Here is a 19,487-nt window from a genome sequence, read left to right on the forward strand (position 1 = left end):
GGTGAGGTGTGGTGCAGAGCAGAGAATTGCTCATTGCTTAGCCAATAACGTCTGTGCTGGCTTGCCCACATTCACCAGATGGATGATGGCCATGTTGTCACAGGTCTTCTACATGCTAAACTGGTCACGACCGCCTGGACATTCATACCTCCACAGTAAAGGCACCTGCAAGCAAGAAATGAAGATGGCAGACATTGACACTGATAACTGGGAGATAGTCGCTGAAGGCTGTGTTCTTTGGAGACTGACTACTTGAAAGGGCATTGGAAGAGGTGAGCAAAAACAAAAAACTCAGCTGGCTGAGAATGAGAAGAAGGCTCAAAAAAACCTGAAGGCCAATGAGTTGTGCACCTTCTCAATCCACTGTTTTCCTTTGCAACAAATGCAGCAGAGACTTCCACAATAGTGTGGGGTTCCTGAGCCCACCAGGTGATGCTTAACACAGAGTTGACAACCATGATGTAAAGTATTGTCTCAAGACATGCTGAACTGGTCACGACCTCCTGGACATTCATACCTCCACATAAAGACACCTGCAAACAAGAAATGAAGAAGGCAGACAGCTGCTGAAGGCGGTGTCCTTTGTCTTACAAAACAGTACAATGATGCAGTGAAATACAGAGTAGAACTCCTAAATATGCTTCAATCCTTGCCTGAAAAGAAGCGCTTGCGTTGTATGTACAACAACAGATCATATCATATATGAGTGAGATTGACCATTTAATGCTGACCTCTGAATCATTTCACTCTCTAGGCTGTGCCCACTAAAGAAAATAGTTGGGTCTGTATAAATTTGCTACCTGTATGACAATTATGTCTGATTGTGAAGACTATGAACCCATTAGTCTTAATTGGTATGAAGTCTTAATTCTAGAAATAAAAACATGTGCAATCTCATTGTGTCATCTAGTTCCCCAAAGTGAAATGGTTTTATAAGTATTGACTGGAATTTCTGAGATTGCAAAAGGATGGTTATATGCAGTTTTTGTGAATGCTTTGTCATGAAGTCCTGCATGCTCTAATTTCAATAAACAAATAGTTCTTGTAATCAGAATTCTTGTTTCAGTAGCTATAAAAATAAGCAGTGAGGTAGAAATGAGTAAGTTCTGTTGTATCCTTTGGTAGAACAGTGCAGGCATTCAAGTGTTGGTTGATAAGAATTACAGTTGAGGCAAGTTTGTCTCCATTTATCTGAATAATTCACTCAGCAAGCTCTCATCTACTGTCTGATGCTATTGATTTAAAAATATTAAAATTACTCAGAGGGGCTTGAGGTTCTGTTATTTTATTGGAGTAGTAGGGCGGCACAGTGGTAGCACTGCTGCCTCTCAGAACCAGGGACCTGAGTTCAATTCCGGCCTTGGGTCACTGTCTATGTGGAGTTTACACATTCTCCCTGTGTCTTCGTGGGTTTCCTCGGGTGCTCCGGTTTCCTCCCACAGTCCAAAGATGCGCAGGTTAGGTGGATTGGCCATGGAGATAAAATTGACCCTTAGTTTCAGGGGGATTATCAAGGTAAATACATACGGTTATGGGGATAGGGCCTGGGTGAAATTGTTGGTACAGGCTCAATGGACCAAATGGCCTCCTCCTGCACTGTTGGGATTCTATGATTCTAGTAAAGGCCAAAAGAAGAGTTAATGGAAGCTATTAAAATTATGAAAACATTCAATAGAGTGAATATTAACTCTGAAATGTGGCTGTAAAAAGTCTTTGGGTCTTCACCCTGGAAAATTGTGTGATTCTTGTTGTTTAATGACCTACATCAGAAACTGATCTGTTGAAACTTATTACCCAGCCCAATGTAACTGAAGTATAAGCTATGAAGCAATTATTGTTGAGGATTACATTGTTTGGTTATACAGCAGCTTTCAATATAATGCGCTTAAGGGGAATTAGTGTAATCGTTTTAACGGGAAGTGGTAAAGTACTTGCTTTGAACAAAGCCGCAGGCATTTAATTTTTCAGTCATATCTTCAATTTTGCTATAACCCAGGCATACAGAATTAATGATCAGAATGATCATTTCTGATTCCTATTCAGAATGAGTAGCTATAAACTTTTCTTTTCTGAATGTTCACCTTCATACTGGTGAACAATCAGTTTTTCAATATTTATGACTATCCACCTAATAACTCCTATTAGACTGATAGAGCTGGACTAGGACTCCTTAGTAATTTGTAACTGCTGAACTAACTAACTTGCAGTAGATTTTAGAGTTTTCATTCTTTAAAGATGAAGTTTGGAATCCAGAAATTTAAACTACAAACCAGAAATGACTTTCCCTACTTTTTTGATCGGAGTGAGGAATTCTCTGTGAATGCACATATTGAATCTGGTCAATGTACTGTATTGTGCATCTCTGCTAAGTGGTGTATCCAGACCTTCTAAAATGAGAGTCTACAGTGTGTTAGTCAATGGTAACAAATGAAGAAGTATCAGCCCAGATTTTGTGGTCAGTGATGAACTAGTGACGTTTATTTCATGCACGCGTAGTCACAGACTTTCTGTGGAGTTTTTGACACTGATTTGTGCATAGTAGATTACCAAAACATCACAGCACCCTCTGAAGGGAGGATCTAGAACCTATCGGAACAGGGCATGCAACTGCATATCACTTAACCAATCTGTAGTGAAACATGCTGAGTTGAATCCAGGAAGTATAAATTAGAATATTTAATTCAGTGTCAACCGTGGACGGAAATACAACAAAGAGGGAAAGTAAATGGATTATGAAGGTGAGTTAGAGACAAAGAAAAGAGTAAAATTTAGTTCATCAATAATTATCTCCAAAGAGATGCCACTCCATTTTCAGCCAGAGAGGTTGTTTGGAAGTCTCACCATACCTTAAAAATTCACACGCTTGAATGAACAAGCAATAACTTTTGATGCCATATTTAGTGGCTATCAACTTCATGCTTTTAAATGTATTTAAATGCCAAGTCTCTCGCTGGGGTCTCTCAATGCAGGGAAGCTTGTGGAAGAGCAGCGATATCTTGATTTCAAATATATAAATGTCCAATTTACTCCTCAACAGTGAAGTTTTATAGCCTCCCTGTTACTCCTACTTCAAGATCTGGACTGATACATCCATTCAACTCCCACATTGGTTGTGAAATGGTAAGCAGTGTTATCAGGATTTTATTTATTGATGCTGGAGTATTATGTAATCTCATTTATATATCAAAGTCAATATTTAGAAAAGGATTTCTGCAAAAAGCAGAGGTGTGAAGTTTGCATCCTTTCAAGTACTAAATTAAGATTTATGCAATAGCCATGAAATAACAACATGCAAATAATAAATGCAAACAGCTAAAATAAAAATGTTGGTGTCTGTAACACATAGAAATCATAGAATTCCTACAGTGAAGGAGACCATTCAGCCCATCAAGTCTGCACTGAGTCTCCGAAAGAGCATCTCACCCAGGCCCACCCACCACACACTTTTATTTTGCAATGTATTATTCTTTATTGTTATGCTATGTTGTTTTTTAAGAGCTTCAAGAGTTGCAAATTTGAATTGTAATTTTTCTTTGTTGCAGAATTTTATCAACTTATTTGGCCAGCCTTTAGTCTGCCTGCTTTCACCAACAGCATATCCCAAAGGTTTACAAGGTATGCACATTTTTAAATACTGATTGGAGGAAATTACTTAATTATCGTGCCATTCACTATTCCACAGTTAAAAATGATTTTGCAACACAATATTACCATTATTTTCTAAATGATCCTAGAATGCATCCATGAAGCTTCTATGAATATTAGTATTGTAAACAGTATTTTGATGTGATTCCTAAAATAATCCAATGGCAACTATAGGAAAATTGGAGTTAAGCAATTTCATTCAATATGTTGTGATGATACTGCATCTTTAAGAAATGTTTGTGTTATGTTTCTTATGAAGGCGATGTTGAGTTTCAACTCTGTTTAAACAATTCTGATTTGTCTGCAACCGGAAGAATAATTGTTACTAATTATTGGGGTGTTTGTTTTAATCTGGGTTAATGCAGTTTTGTTATTTTTAGGGTTGTCCCCTGGGGTTTTAGAGTAGGGTTTAATTAGGCTGCTTGACAAGAAGACACTGTCATATGAATGGTTTACAGAGAGACAAGCAGACACTTGCTGTTTGAATTTCATAGGAGCAGCAACTCTTTCTCTCTCTGGAAATTGAAGTCTGGGACCTGCTAGAAAATAGGTATCTCTCTCCAGAGGTCTGAAAACGCCATTTCTATCCCTCCCTCTCCGGAGTTCTACTGTGTGAAGACAGATCTCTCCCTGAATTTCTGCTGTTTATGAAAACAGGTCTTTCTCTGGAGGCTGTTGCCTGCAAGTCAGAAGACAGGTGTCTCTCTACACCTCTGTCCAGAGGTGTTAAAAGGCTAGAAGACTGGCAACCCACATAAACCTGTGTGTTTTTGCTCAATTATTCTGAAGAGAAGTTTACATCAATGGGGAATATTGCTTAAATTGGAACTAATAGAGGTAGCTAGCAGTTAAGAACTATATCTTGAAATGTTTAAGTATTTCAGTTGGTAAAAAGTTATGCTAATTATTTTTGTTATAGTTAAACTGTATTGTTAAATGAAGTTTGTTTTAATGAAAGCTTCCTAGTGAGTCAATAGAATCAGACCTGGAGCAAAACATCATATGCTCACAGTAATGCCAAAATCAAAAAAGTTTGGTGTCTAGTCTAACTTCATAATATATCTTGGAGTTTCTAATCTGGTTCCTAACAATGTAGGAGGATAAATATGTGGAACAGATCACCACGGGTGGTGGAACAAGAAAGCTCAGTGAGTTTGAAAGGTTTTTGTTAACAATGGGATTCGAGATGTGAGAATGCACTGTGGAATACTGTAGAAGGATGGCTTTGGATGTCTTCAGCCTGAAATTTATTGCTATGTAATTCACAATTGAATTCAAATGTTGGGAGTACTATTTTGGTAACTAGGCAATTATCATAATAAAGCCAACTTAAACTTGAATGCAGAGAAAGTTGGTATGTTAATTAAAGTTTTTTTGTAAGCATTCAAAGTCAGAGATGTTCTCATTATGCACCGCTATCATTGTGTTAAGAGTTCATGATAATTATAGATGCCCCTCCCAAAATCTTGTTAAATTGTGTGCCTCTCTTTGCAGATCAGACTCAACGCGGCAGCCTTTTCACCCTCTTTCTATATAATCCTCTGATGGCCTTTCTCTTTATGTGTCGACTCACAAGTATGAGAAAAGGAATGTGGGATAAATGTCAAGAATATCTTCATAAGATTTACAGGGACATAGCTCACCTACTGACTAAATCACGGACTGTGGGTAAGTTATGTTCCACACACCAGGGTGCTGTTTTATGAAGAAATGAATGCATGAACAAGTAACTAAATTAGTCTCAGTAAGAATGCTGAATGGTCCGATTAATCAAGCTCTCCACCCTTCAGCATTTAATTAGAAAGAATATAGCACTTTTCTTCTGAAGGCAGTGAAAGATGCTTTGGACATAATTCCATTGGAACCTGTACTAACTGTTATGTTAGTTAACAAGCCAATTTTAAATATGAAACAAAAAGGTGAGTTTAGATTCTTTAATTTAGCACGCAGATCATTTTTGTCATTCCCCAGCGACCCCACATAATACACTTTCCACCTGACATAATTGTAAAGTGCTCAGCAATGGGATTTCTGTTATTTTTAAAATTTTGCCTCTGTAACTTGGGATTATGAGACAGTTGCAAAATGTCATAACTAAGCAATAATGTCGCACGATGTATGAGGGAAGAATTGTGTGTATGTATAAAATTCTTACATGATTGTATAGGTCAAGGTTTCCAAAACTGGGTTCTGTGGGAAACATCCAGAAGTTCCTCAATAGGCCAGGCTGATATTTAAAATTTGAACAATACTATGAAGCTGCTTGTCCAATCAGAGGCTGGTTTCTCCCTGTATTGGCTATTGATAGGCTCACCAGTGAATCTATGAACAGCCAATGCAGTGAGAAGCCAGCCTCTGATTGGACAAACAAGAAACAGCAGGAAAGTAAGTCCTCAAAGGTCCAGGTCAGGGCGAGAGCCTTGTCATTAAAAATGACAAAAAGAAAGCAAGCCTCAAGTACTTTGTTGAATAATGGAGTTATTCATTAATTATTATTAATTATTCACAATCCACAGAATAGATATATTCAAACAAGAATGAACAATGTTGTGGGTTTAATCTCAGTTGTTTGGATTGAATCTCAGTTGTTTGGGTTTAATCTCAGTTGTTTGGATTTAATCTCAGTTGTTTGGGTTTAAACCCAGTTGTTGTGGGTTTAATCTCAGTTGTTTGGATTTAATCTCAGTTGTTTGGGTTTACTCTCCGTTATTTGGGTTTAATCTCAGTGGTTTGGGTTTAATATCAGTTGTTTGGATTTAATCTCAGTTGTTGTGGGTTTAATCTCAGTTGTTGTGGGTTTAATCTCAGTTGTTTGGATTTACTCTCCGTTATTTGGGTTTAATCTCAGTGGTTTGGGTTTAATATCAGTTGTTTGGATTTAATCTCAGTTGTTTGGATTTAATCTCAGTTGTTTGGATTTAATCTCAGTTGTTTGGGTTTAATCTCAGTTGTTTGGATTTAATATCAGTTGTTTGGGTTTAATCTCAGTTGTTTGGGTTTAATATCAGTTGTTTGGATTTAATCTCAGTTGTTTGGGTTTAATATCAGTTGTTTGGGTTTAATATCAGTTGTTCTGGGTTTAATCTCAGTTGTTTGGGTTTAATATCAGTTGTTTAGGTTTAATCTCAGTTGTTTTGGGTTTAATCTCAGTTTGGGTTTAATATCAGTTGTTCTGGGTTTAATCTCAGTTGTTCTGGGTTTAATATCAGTTGTTTGGGTTTAATCTCAGTTGTTTGGGTTTAATCTCAGTTGTTTGGGTTTAATATCAGTTGTTAATATCAGGGATTTGTTCCCAGGAGCAGGCTGAGGGTAAGAGAGTGGGTTTTCTGACTTTAATTAATTATTTATTTTTTCAGTTAATTTTGGGTTTAAAATCGGAGGTTTTTTTCAAAACCGGAAGTCGGGCCAGGAGAGGCCTGGGGAAGTTTTTGGAGGGTTTAAAAGCGCACCAAAGTATACAGCGGGCAGCATCGTAGCGGGCAGCAGAGTGAGTGGGAAGTTGAGTGAGCTGTCAGGGCTTTGGCTCACAGGGCTTGGACGAGCAGGGGTGAGTTTTTGTTTCCTTACACTCTTATTAACTTTTCACTGTCTTACTTGACATAAAGTGTCCAGTATGAGTGTGAAACCAGTGTGTTGTTCCCAGTGTAGGATGTGGGAGGTCCTGGAGGCATCTGGCCTCCCGGACATCCACATCTGTGAGGGGTGTGTCGAGCTGCGGTTCCTGAGGGACTGTGTTAGGGAGCTGGAACTGCAGCTCGAGGATCTTAGGCTGATGAGGGAGAATGAGGAGGTGATAGACAAGAGCTATCATCAGGTGGTCACACCAGGGCAACGGGAGGAGGCCAAGTGGGTGATGGCCAGGAAGGGTAAGGCTAGGGTGGTTGAGAGCACCCCAGTGGATTTGCCTCTGCACAACAAGTACTCCTGCTTGAGTACTGCTGGGGGGGACAGCCCGCCTGGGGGAAGCAGCAGTGGCCGTGTCTCCGCAGTGGAGTCCAGCCCTGTAACTCAGAGGGCTAAGGAAAAGAGGAGGAAGGCGGTATTAATCGGGGACTCGATGGTGAAGGGGACAGACAGGCGTTTCTGCGGAGGTAGGCGGGATTCTCGCATGGTGGTCTGCCTCCCTGGGGCCGGGATCCAGGATGTCGCTAGTCGCGTCCCGGAAATCCTGAGGTGGGAGGGAGAGGAGCCTGAGGTAGCGGTACATATTGGTACCGCTGATGTGGGTAGGAAGGGAGAAGGGGTCATGAAAAGGGAGTACAGGGAATTAGGGAGACAGCTGAGAAAGAGGAAAGCAAAGGTAGTAATCTCAGGATTACTACCTGTGCCACGGGAAGGTGAGGGCAGGAATGGAGTGAGGTGGAAGATGAATGTGTGGCTGAGGGACTGGTGCAGGGGGCAGGGATTCAGGTTCCTGGACCATTGGGACCTCTTTAGGGGCAGGGGTGATCTGTATACAAAAAACGGGTGGAACTTGAATCACACGGGGACCAATATCCTGGCCGGTAGGTTGGCTAAGGTTACTGGGGAGAATTTAAACTAGATAGGTTGGGGGGAGGGGAGCTAGAAGAGTTGACTAGGATCAAGGAACTAATTGATGGGGTGGAGGATGCAGGGGTAAGGGGAATTACAAAATTAATGGTAGAGGAGAGGGTGCAAGTGAATGAAGGCGGTAATTTAGATAAGGGAGTAGAGGGAGAGGGTGTTCGCGACTCATCAAAGCGGGTCCAGATAAAAGCTGGAATAAGGACACTTTGCCTGAATGCACGAAGCATTCGGAACAAGGTAAATGAGTTGATGGTGCAAATCAGCACGAGTGGGTACGATCTAGTGGCCATTACAGAAACGTGGCTGAAAGGTGACCAGGACTGGGAGATGAATATCCAGGGGTATCAGGCGTTTAGGAAGAATAGACAGGAAGGAAAAGGTGGTGGGGTCGCGCTATTAATAAGAGATAATATCAGGGTAGTACTGAGGGATGACATAGGCTCTGAGGAACAAAACGTGGAATCATTATGGGTAGAGATGAGGAATAGTAGAGGGAGAAAGACACTAGTAGGTGTGGTATATAGGCCCCCAAATAATAATGTTGAGGTAGGGAGGGCTATAAACAAGCAGATAAGGGATGCGTGTAAAAACGAAACGGCAATAATCATGGGGGACTTCAACATGCACATTGACTGGCAGACTCAAGTCGGTAAGGGTGGAATGGAGGAAGAGTTCTTAGAATGCTGTCGGGATAGTTTCCTTGAACAGCATGTTACGGAACCGACGAGGGAACGAGCTATTTTGGATCTGGTATTGTGTAACGAGGTAGGTAGAATTAAGGATCTTATTGTGAAGGACCCTCTTGGGTCTAGTGACCACAATATGGTCGAATTTCTGATTCAGATGGAAGAGGAGAAAGTTTGGTCCCAAACCAGTGTCCTCTGTTTGAACAGAGGGAAATATGATAGGATGAGGGATGAATTGGCTAAGGTAGACTGGGAGAGCAGGCTGGCAGGTAGGATAGCTGAGGAACAGTGGAGGATTTTTAAGGAGATCCTTTTCAGTTCTCAGCAAAAATATATTCCAGCAAAAAACAAGGATTGTAAGAAAAGGGAGAACCAGCCGTGGATAACGAAGGAAATAAAGGAGAGTATTAAAATAAAAACAGCTGCGTACAGAGTGGCCAAAAATAGTGGAGAAACAAGTGATTGGGAAAAATTTAAGAAACAACAAAGAGAGACTAAGAAAGCGATAAAGAAAGGAAGGATAGACTATGAAGCTAGGCTAGCAATTAATATAAAAAATGATAGTAAAAGTTTTTATAAATATATAAAAAGGAATAGAGTGGCTAGAGTGAATGTTGGACCCTTGGAGGACGAGAGGGGGGAGTTAATAGTGGGAAATGAGGATATGGCTGAGTCTTTAAATAAGTTTTTTGTGTCGGTCTTCACGGTGGAGGACACAAATAGTTTGCCAAATATTAACGATAGAGGGTTGGCAGCAGGAGAAATACTTAATACAATTAATGTTACCAGAGAGGCAGTGCTGGGTAGACTAATGGGACTGAAGGTGGATAAGTCCCCGGGTCCGATGGAATGCATCCCAGGGTATTGAAAGAAATGTCAGAGGTAATAGTGGATGCGTTAGTGATTATTTATCAAAACTCGTTGCATTCTGGGGTAGTGCCGGTTGATTGGAAAACGGCTAATGTTACGCCGCTGTTTAAAAAAGGAAGGAGACAAAAGGCGGGTAACTATAGGCCGGTCAGCTTAACGTCTGTAGTAGGGAAAATGCTGGAATCCATTATTAAAGAGGAGATAGCAGGGCATCTGGATAGAAATGGTTCGATCAATCAGACGCAGCATGGATTCATGAGGGGAAAGTCGTGCTTGACGAACATGTTGGATTTTTATGAAGATGTGACTAGGGCGGTTGATGGAGGAGAACCGGTGGATGCGGTGTTTTTGGATTTCCAAAAGGCGTTTGATAAGGTGCCCCATAAAAGGCTACTGAAGAAGATTAGGGCACACGGAGTTGGGGGTAGTGTGTTAAAGTGGATTGGGGACTGGCTATCCGACAGGAAGCAAAGAGTCGGAATAAATGGGTGTTTTTCCGGTTGGAGGAAGGTAACTAGTGGCGTGCCGCAGGAATCGGTACTCGGGCCGCAACTATTTACCATTTATATAGATGATCTGGAGGAGGGGACGGAGTGTAGGGTAACGAAGTTTGCAGACGACACAAAGATAAGTGGAAAAGTGAATCGTGTGGAGGACGGAGAAGATCTGCAGAGAGATTTGGACAGGCTGAGTGAGTGGGCGAGGATATGGCAAATGGAGTATAACGTTGAGAAATGCGAGGTTATACACTTTGGAGGAAATAATAACAAATGGGATTACTATCTCAATGGAAACAAATTAAAACATGCTACCGTGCAAAGGGACCTGGGGGTCCTTGTGCATGAGACGCAAAAGCCCAGTCTGCAGGTACAACAGGTGATCAAGAAGGCAAATGGGATGTTGGCCTATATTGCGAAGGGGATAGAATATAAAAGCAGGGATGTCTTGATGCACCTGTACAGGGCATTGGTGAGGCCGCAGCTGGAATACTGTGTGCAGTATTGGTCCCCTTATATGAGGAAGGATATATTGGCATTGGAGGGAGTGCAGAGAAGGTTCACCAGGTTGATACCTGAGATGAGGGGTTTGGATTATGAGGAGAGGCTGAGGAGATTGGGTTTGTACTCGTTGGAGTTTAGAAGGATGAGGGGGGATCTTATGGAGACTTATAAGATAATGCGGGGGCTGGATAGGGTGGAGGCGGAGAGATTCTTTCCACTTAGTAAGGAAGTTAAAACTAGAGGACACAGCCTCAAAATAAAGGGGGGTCGGTTTAAGACAGAGTTGAGGAGGAACTTCTTCTCCCAGAGGGTGGTGAATCTCTGGAATTCTCTGCCCACTGAGGTGGTGGAGGCTACCTCGCTGAATATGTTTAAAGCGCGGATGGATGGATTCCTGATCGGTAAGGGAATTAAGGGTTATGGGGATCAGGCGGGTAAGTGGTACTGATCCACGTCAGATCAGCCATGATCTTATTGAATGGCGGGGCAGGCTCGAGGGGCTAGATGGCCTACTCCTGCTCCTAGTTCTTATGTTCTTATGTTCTTAATAAGAGAAGTTTTTAATTATAATAAATGTATTCATACAAGAAATAGAAAAGATTGTAAAAATTTGTTTTTTTATGTTTGTACCTATTGCACAAAAGTCATTTTGTGGTTTAACTCTTCCACATGGTAGGAATGTTTCTTATGGGCTCCTTCAGTACTCTTCGGAGGTCAAAAGGGTTCCATGGTTGAAAAAAAATTGGGAAATGTAGATATAGGTGATGCTTGGCAAATTTGTATTTATTGCCCATTTATAGTTACCACTGAAAAAGTCATATTTGGCTGCCTCCAGCAGTCCTTGCACAACATCTGGGAGGTTTATATGATTACTTGTATTGTGGGGAGTGTATTAGATTTGACCATAAAATTAAGTTCATGGAGCAGCATTAACTGTAGATATGGAGATATAAACTGGTTGGACTATCTCATGCTGTTGATTAGACCAAGCCAGTTTTTTTTTTCCATCATATATTACTAGTGGAAAGTATATTTGTTTCTAAAAGTAAAGCCATTTCAAAACTCTGAAATGGAATGCTGAAATGCTAAGCAATTGGGAAGCATCTTTTTTTAAAAAGAAATTGCTATCCGTCCGTTGCCTTTTACAATGTCCAGCAATGACTGTTCCCTTCCTGAACTTGATTCTATTTCCATCTCTGAGGATAAGCTGCTCAATGATGCCTATTATACTCCTACTGACACCCACAGCTACCTACACTATACTTTGTCACACCCAGCTTCCAATAAGTACTCCTTTCCCTTTCTAGTGGACCTAGAAATTTGTCATTATTTTATTTGGCACCACACAATTGGAAAGTGGACTCCTGTTTTCATCCTAAAATAGGAGTATTTAGTGATTCCTAACTTTTAAAACACTTTATAATAGCTGTTTGTCTAATATTACGCAAGATCAAAAACAAACTGGTGACCCTGCAGCAGATAGCCAAATGGAAAATTGTATGTATTTTATATAGCTACTGTCTCAATTAAAAGGTAGTCCAGGGAAAATTAAAGACCCAATAAATCAGAGTAGGAGTAGCCCATATGGCTGTCGAGCCTGCTCTGCCATTTAGCCTGACCATGGCTAATCTTGGACTTTCCTGCCTGCTCCCCGTATCCCTTGATTCCCTGGGAGACCAAAAATCTGGTCATCGCAGTCTTAAATTCCAAAGATTTACAACCATTTGATCAGCCCCATGTTCAGAAACTGTGCCTTGTTCTATATTTCCCAGACAGCCGAACCAACATTTTAGTAACTACCTGATCAAGCTCCTTCATAATCTTTAAATGTTTCAATAAAATCTCATTCTTCTAAATTACAGAGAATCTAGACCCAGTTTACTCAGCCAGTCATCATAGGACTAATCTCTCTTTCCAGGAACCAATTTAATGAACCTTCACTGCACTGCATCCAATGCAAGCAAATCCTTCCTTAAATATGGAAACCAAAAGTCCGCACGGTAGTCCAAGTGTGGTCTCACTAAATCCCTGTACAATTGTAGCAAGACTTTCTTAAGGGCTGTGAAGAACAGTCATACTGGACTTGTGAAGTTCACTCAGTTTCCCTCTCAACAGATGCTGCCAGTCCTGCTGAGTTTTTCCAGCATTTCATGTTTTTATTTAAGATTTCCTTTACTCTTGTATTCCAATTCCCTTGCAATAAAGGCCAATTTACCAATTACAATGGGCGGCACGGTAGCACAGTGGTTAGCACTGCTGCTTCACAGCTCCAGGGTCCTGGGTTCGATTCCCGGCTCGGGTCACTGTCTGTGTGGAGTTTGCACATTCTCCTCGTGTCTGCGTGGGTTTCCTCCGGGTGCTCCGGTTTCCTCCCACAGTCCAAAGATGTGCGGGTTAGGTTGATTGGCCAGGTTAAAAATTGCCCCTTAGAGTCCTGAGATGCGTAGGTTAGAGGGATTAGCAAGTAAATATGTGGGTGGGATTGTGGTCGGTGCAGACTCGATGGGCCGAATGGCCTCCTTCCGCACTGTAGGGTTTCTATGATTACTTTCCTAATTGCTTGCTGTACCTGCATGTTAAGTTTCTGTTCCTTTTACAAATACACCCAAGTCTCTGAACATCAACATTTACCAGTTTCACACCTTTTAAAATATATATATTCTAATCTTACAACCAAAGTGAATAACCTCTCACTTTCCCACATTATTCTTCATCTGCCACACTGTTACTCACTCTTGTCTACATCTCTTTGCAGTCTGTGTCCCTTCACAACTTGCATTCTCACCATCTTCATATTGTCAGAAAACTTAGAGACATTACTGTCTGTTTGTTGTCCAAGAACTATGTATATTTTTTAAGTTTTTGTATATATATATATTTGTGTTTTAAAAAAGGTAAAATCATCTCCGTTTCATTTAGATTGTTTTGAGCTTTGTTGCCTAGGAGTCTGAATAGGCTGAAGATCAGGTCTTTTGGGTTTGTTTTTAAATAAACATTTTTAATGAGGTTTTACATTCCCTGAATGTAAAGAATATGGGTTAAAAGGGTTTAAAAGTTTAGTGATTCTGGAGAAAAATGTTGCCTAACAACAGTGGTCAAGTTACACAGAGAAAAGATCGGTGAGAGAGTTCAGTGTGTGTCGGGGAGAGGGGACAGGAATTCTAAGCTCCATGATGAGAAAGACTACAACGTTATTCGGGACAGTCATCGACAGAAGAGTTAGTTATAGAACTCAGCAAAGTATAGCAGATGGCTACTGGAAGACTGATTTAGGGGACTCATTTGTTTGCTCTGCGGTTGAAGAAACTGAGTTTGGAGTGTGGTTTGGGTGTCTTAGGAGAGATACAAGTTGTGTAAAAAGCACCGGGTGAATTCTCAGGAGCAGTCTTTGTACCAAGCTAGTGGTAACTCTTCACTAGTTTATGTATCTGTATTGCCAGGATAAATGAATAGTGTAAATTTGAAGCATCTTCTTGTTTGTATTGAGATCTTTCTGAACTTTTTGTCTGATGTATTGTAGTTCACGTTTCTTGTTTTAATAAATATATTATTCTTCGTATTAAAAGTTCTTCAATAAGCTGCTGTGAATTTGTTCAGTAACTTACCTCCATTGTTTCAAAAAAAAGGTGGGATCTATCAAGCTAGCTTTCATTCTGGGATCTGACTTGTCCAGTATTAACATTAGCTGGGATCGTACACACGTCATTGATAGCAATTGTTTAAATCGTGTTTAACATATCCAAAATCAGGTTTAACCAACTTATTGAAGTTCTTTGAAGAAGTAACATATGCTGTGGATTAAGAGAAGCAGTGGATATACTGTACTTCAATTTTCAGAAGGTGCCACATCAAAGATTATTGTGGTAAATAAAAGCCCCTAGTGTAGAGGGTAACATATTGGCATGGACAGAAAATTAGCTAGCTAACAGGGAACAGAGGGTAGGCATAAATGGTTCATTTACTGGTTGGAATGATGTAATGAGTGGTGTGCCAGAGGGATCAATGCTGGGGCCTCAACTTTTGACAATGTATATAAATCACTTGAATGAAGGGACCAAAGTTATGATTGCTAAATTTGCTGATGACACAAAGATAAGTAGGAAAGTAAGCTGTGAAGTGGACATAAGGAAGCAACAAAGTGATATAGATAGGTTAAGTGAGTGGGAAAAGATCTGCTAAATAAGGTATAATGTGGGAAAATATGAAATTGTCCATTTTGGCAAGAAGATTGAAAAGAAGCATATTATCTAAGTGGTGAGAGATTACAGAGCTTCTGAGATGCCGAGAGATCTGGGTGTCTTCGTGCACGAATCACAAAAGGTTAGTATGCAAGTACAGCAAGCAATTAGGGAAGCTAATAGAATGTTATCATTTATTGTGAGGGGAATTGAATACAAAAGTAGAGAGTATATTTCAGTTATTCAGAGCATTGGTGAGACCAAATCATGTGCACTGTGTACAGTATTGGCCATCTTATTTAAGGAAGGATGTAAACACATTGGAAACAGTTCAGAGAAGGTTTATAAGACTAATACGTGGAATGGGAGAGTTTTCTTATGAGGAAAGGTTGGACATGCTAAGCTTGTATCCTCTGGAGTTTAGCAGTAAGAGGCAAATTGATTGAAACATTTAGGGAGCAATGTTATAGAAGAGATTCAGCATGGGGGGATGTACTCGCCAGTGAAGTCAGCAGCTCGGGGCGCCATTGCACAGGCAGCGGACTGGGAGACCCCCCCACCAGCCCATGGGGCTGAACCCCCCCCGCCTCCCCACCCATGGTAACATTGGTCACTGGCATTGAGACCCCCTTGATGAGTCCCCCATCACAACCCTGTTTGCAGCCCATCCTGCAACCACCCCACTCCTCCTTGCATACCTCCCACCCCCTTTGCATCTCCCCCGCCGAAGGGTCGCGAAGCCGATCTTGCTGTCTAAAAAGGGCCAAGAAGGTTACATACGATGAGAAACCGGTTTGCACCCAGAACAAGCTAGATTTTTGCCCTTGCATGCAATCTTACTGGTAAAATCGCGCCTCTAAAATTGTGAAGGTCTTGAGGATGTTCAAAGGGTGTTTCCTCTTGTGGGAGAATCTAGAACAGGGATCACTGTTTAAAAATAATCATTTAAGACAGAGATTAAGACTTTTTTAAGATGGATTCTTCATAAGCAAGGGGATGATAGGTTATTGAGGTAGGTGGTAAGGTAGAGTTGAGGATACAATCAGAGCAGCCATGATCTCATTGAATGATGGGGCTGAGTGGCCTTCTCCTGGTTTTAATTTGTAAGTTCTTCTGTTTGTGAATAATAGAGGCCCCAGCACTGATACTTGTGGCGCTCCACTAATCACAGCCTGCCATTTGAGAAAATACTCCATTTATCCTTACAGTCTGAATGTTGCAGTTCACTTTATGAATACTTCTTGTACATTTCTTAATCATGTTATAAAAGATTAGTATTTGCAAAGCTACCATGCAAAGTAATCCACAATTGAATGACTGAACCGGCCACAATTTGCTGTCAAAATATGGGTGAGGCTAATGATGCATGCAGTTCACTTAGGCACAAATGGTACAGCAACTTCAGGCATGGGAAGATGTATGGTAAATTCCGAACTTCTGCCAGAGTTGCACTACTCTGCATTAGTTCTGCAAAAAAGGTCCTCCTGCGACTGAAATGTATTTAATTGTGTGATGTTGCTGTATTTTTGCAGTGTGTTGAACTAAACTTGCCACAAAGGGAAGTTATGTCTTTTTGTGCAGGTGCCCTTTTAGCATTGTGATAAACGTCAGTTACTGCCAAAAAACACTCTGGCGCTGAAAATTAATGGGACCTGAAGGAATGAGATTCCACACTTTTTATTGCATTTTCAATCAAAAAAATTATTATTTTTTATCACATTCCAATCTTTTAGTCCTTCTCTTGCCGTACCTGATTTGACATTGAATTCACCCATTCAAATGTACCTTTTTCTGTCCTTGCACTGCTATTTTCTTAATCCTTTAGTCTGGTTGGTTAAGGATATACATGATTACTTGCCCTGTTCATTCAGGTCCCAGCTGCCCTGTATCCCTCGCTGCAGCACTATCAGCTCACTTTCAGTAACTCACCATGAATAGAATTTTAAAAACTTGAGTATGCAAAGGCAAATTTAACTAATGGCAAATGCCATTAGATTCACTCCTATATCATATTATGGTCCAATATCTTGGACAAATTTGGTCCCTGATATAATGCTCTTTCTTTGTAGGAACTTCCCTTTGCTCCATTGTATTACTTTGGTATGTTTGTGCTGTGTGTGGAAAGCACTTAAATAAATATGAAAGCTTGATTGCCTGCCTTCTAGGGTGTTCATTTTTTGATTTGCAGCCTCTGCACAGTATGTTTACATCCACTAATCTCTTCAAACATGAAGTTAAGTGGTTTTCCAATTAGTTTCAATTCAGTTTCTATTTTTAAAAAAAGGGCATTATCATACAGGTTCTAGTGCTTTATAGCATTTTGGAGCAAGAAACACCTATTTTCAATGAAATGCTATTTCAAAGTTCATATTAAGCAAACAAGCCAGTGTAGAAATTTCTGTTGTAGATGCATTTAAGATTAAAACGACCCTACAGGGAGATAGTTTCTGCAGTAATAAATTGGCATTCTCAGTGAGCTAAAAAGATGTGTCATTCTCCAGACCAATATGGAAGCTGTTACATTATTCACCACCACCTCTATGCATTCAGGAGTTTGGAAATAAAACACAAGACTGCTCACTTGTCTCTAATTTTCTACAACACTTCCCTCTGTGTTGCAATGTTTATCTTAACACCAAGCCTTTTGTTATATAAGTATTTCTTCATATAAGACTGAATTTAGTTATTTCAGAGGTTGAATTCCTTGGGAGGTTTTGCAGTTGTAAAATCAAGCCTGTTTCATGAGCTTTGCAAAATCTTAAAATGGCATAGCACATTGATCACTAAACAAAGGTTTCCAACCAATTTAGCGATGTTCGCAAGCTTTGGACGCCTGACTCAATGGCACCAATTGTCTTGACAGTGGCACTTAAATCACAAAGCATATCCTGTTCACTTTTTTCTTGCAGATCAAGCATTCCTTCAATTTTTTGGTGATGATTTCCTTCGATTATTGTTGACCCGGTTTGTCCTCTGTTCTGCAACCATGCGATTGCACAAAATGTTCAGGGTAAGATTTGTACCTTTTGATTTTACTTCAACAATATAGCAACAGATAACATAAAAGTCTCAAAAGTTTATGGTGGAATTTTACCTTTTTTGCAGTGTGGCATTGGGCAGAGAAACCAGTCTTAAAGCCACTGGAACTAATGACAGCCTTCTCCATCATATTGCCAAAAGCTTTAGTGCCTAAAAGTTGAAGGAGCGGGTCCCACAATGTCAGGGTGGCGGGTTGGACTCCGAACCTGTCCCACCAGCAATTTTGTATTTAAAAAATCGGAGTGCCAGTTTTAAAGGCCTCCTAGATGCAAAAGATTAAAATGGAATCCCTTCCCTTACAACCCCCTGCCCCAGTCATGAGCCTCTCCCACTAAATGATGCACTCACCTGAGCTCCAGCGGGTCTGCCGATGAGATGCACGTCATGGGAGACCAGCTGTAATTCACGTGTGCCCTCGCGCCAATGTGAATGGATTATCTAATGGGGTGGGGCACAGGTTGATCAGGTGTAGAGGCCTGATGATGACATACAAATTTAATATAATGGTTTCCTGATGTTCAATGTTGGGATTCCCGTTATGTCACTGGTCGGGAGGTGGGGACAATCGCGATGAGATTTCCTGCCGATGTAGAACGTGACTTGGGCCTCTCATAAGATATTCCGCTTCTGTCACCAAACAGTTTGTCATTGATGAAATCAGATGGCTGTTATGTTTTTCATCATCATGTAGCCTAAATTCAACAAACAATGACTACATGTGTAGGTATAAAAACTTTACGGCACCAATGGAATAGCACCCCACTTTAAGGATCTGTAAATAAACCATCAAAACAAGATCCATAAAGTTTTTGAATTTTGGCCTGTTCTGAATATGAAGCTCTTTCTGACTGATCACGGTAAACATTTAATCAGGTCAAAAAAGCACAAGAATTTCAGATGTTGGAAATCAGCAGCAAAAACAAAAAAATGCAATAAACAGTCAGCAAAACAGGGAAAAATAGACACGTTAACATTTTGTGTGGAGCCTTGAAAATATTAACGATGGTCAGTAATTAAGTAATTAATTAATGATGATTGGGGAAGGGCCTAGGTGGGATCCTTTGTCAGAGAGTTGGTGCAGACTCGATGGACTCTATTTTACCATTTTGATTCTAAGCATTTGGCGGACTTGAAACTGGGAGTGTTTCAGATCCAACTTTTAGACCCGTTCTCAGGCACCTCCATACACACTCTGCTTGCAAAAAGCAATTCCAAACCGGCTGCACAAGCCTGTGGGCGGGGCTTACCACGCCCGAAACCCTGCAGCTCCGATTGGCGTCTCCAACTGCGCATGCGCAGAAAGAAACTGATAGAATGCTACTTCCTTGCCACATCCTTCCCATTGATAATGCCTCCCTCTGGCCCCCACAGACGTTTCCCCACTCCCCCAACATTACTGACCCCCTTATCCCCCCACCCTCCCCTCACCCAGAACGATTGCGGGCCCCTCCACGCTCTTCCCCCGCCCCCCCTCCCCCCCACCAATCTCAGGCAGAGTGGCAGCGGAACTCCCCCTCACT

At 40.9% G+C, this 19,487-nt stretch overlaps 1 protein-coding gene across 2 annotated transcripts in view; it reads left to right on the forward strand.

Annotated features, from left to right (window-relative positions):
• Window positions 1-19,487, forward strand: part of scai (suppressor of cancer cell invasion) — a 161,645-nt gene that overhangs the window by 137,595 nt on the left and 4,563 nt on the right. For both annotated transcript variants that reach the window (XM_078226495.1, XM_078226496.1), the window contains 3 exons: window positions 3,543-3,615; window positions 5,140-5,313; window positions 17,838-17,938. In XM_078226495.1, the coding sequence (XP_078082621.1) occupies window positions 3,543-3,615; window positions 5,140-5,313; window positions 17,838-17,938 (348 nt within the window). The remainder of the gene's footprint in view (window positions 1-3,542; window positions 3,616-5,139; window positions 5,314-17,837; window positions 17,939-19,487) is intronic.

Source organism: Mustelus asterias, chromosome 13 (assembly GCF_964213995.1).
Source record: "Mustelus asterias chromosome 13, sMusAst1.hap1.1, whole genome shotgun sequence".
In the NCBI taxonomy this organism is placed as follows: domain Eukaryota; kingdom Metazoa; phylum Chordata; class Chondrichthyes; order Carcharhiniformes; family Triakidae; genus Mustelus; species Mustelus asterias.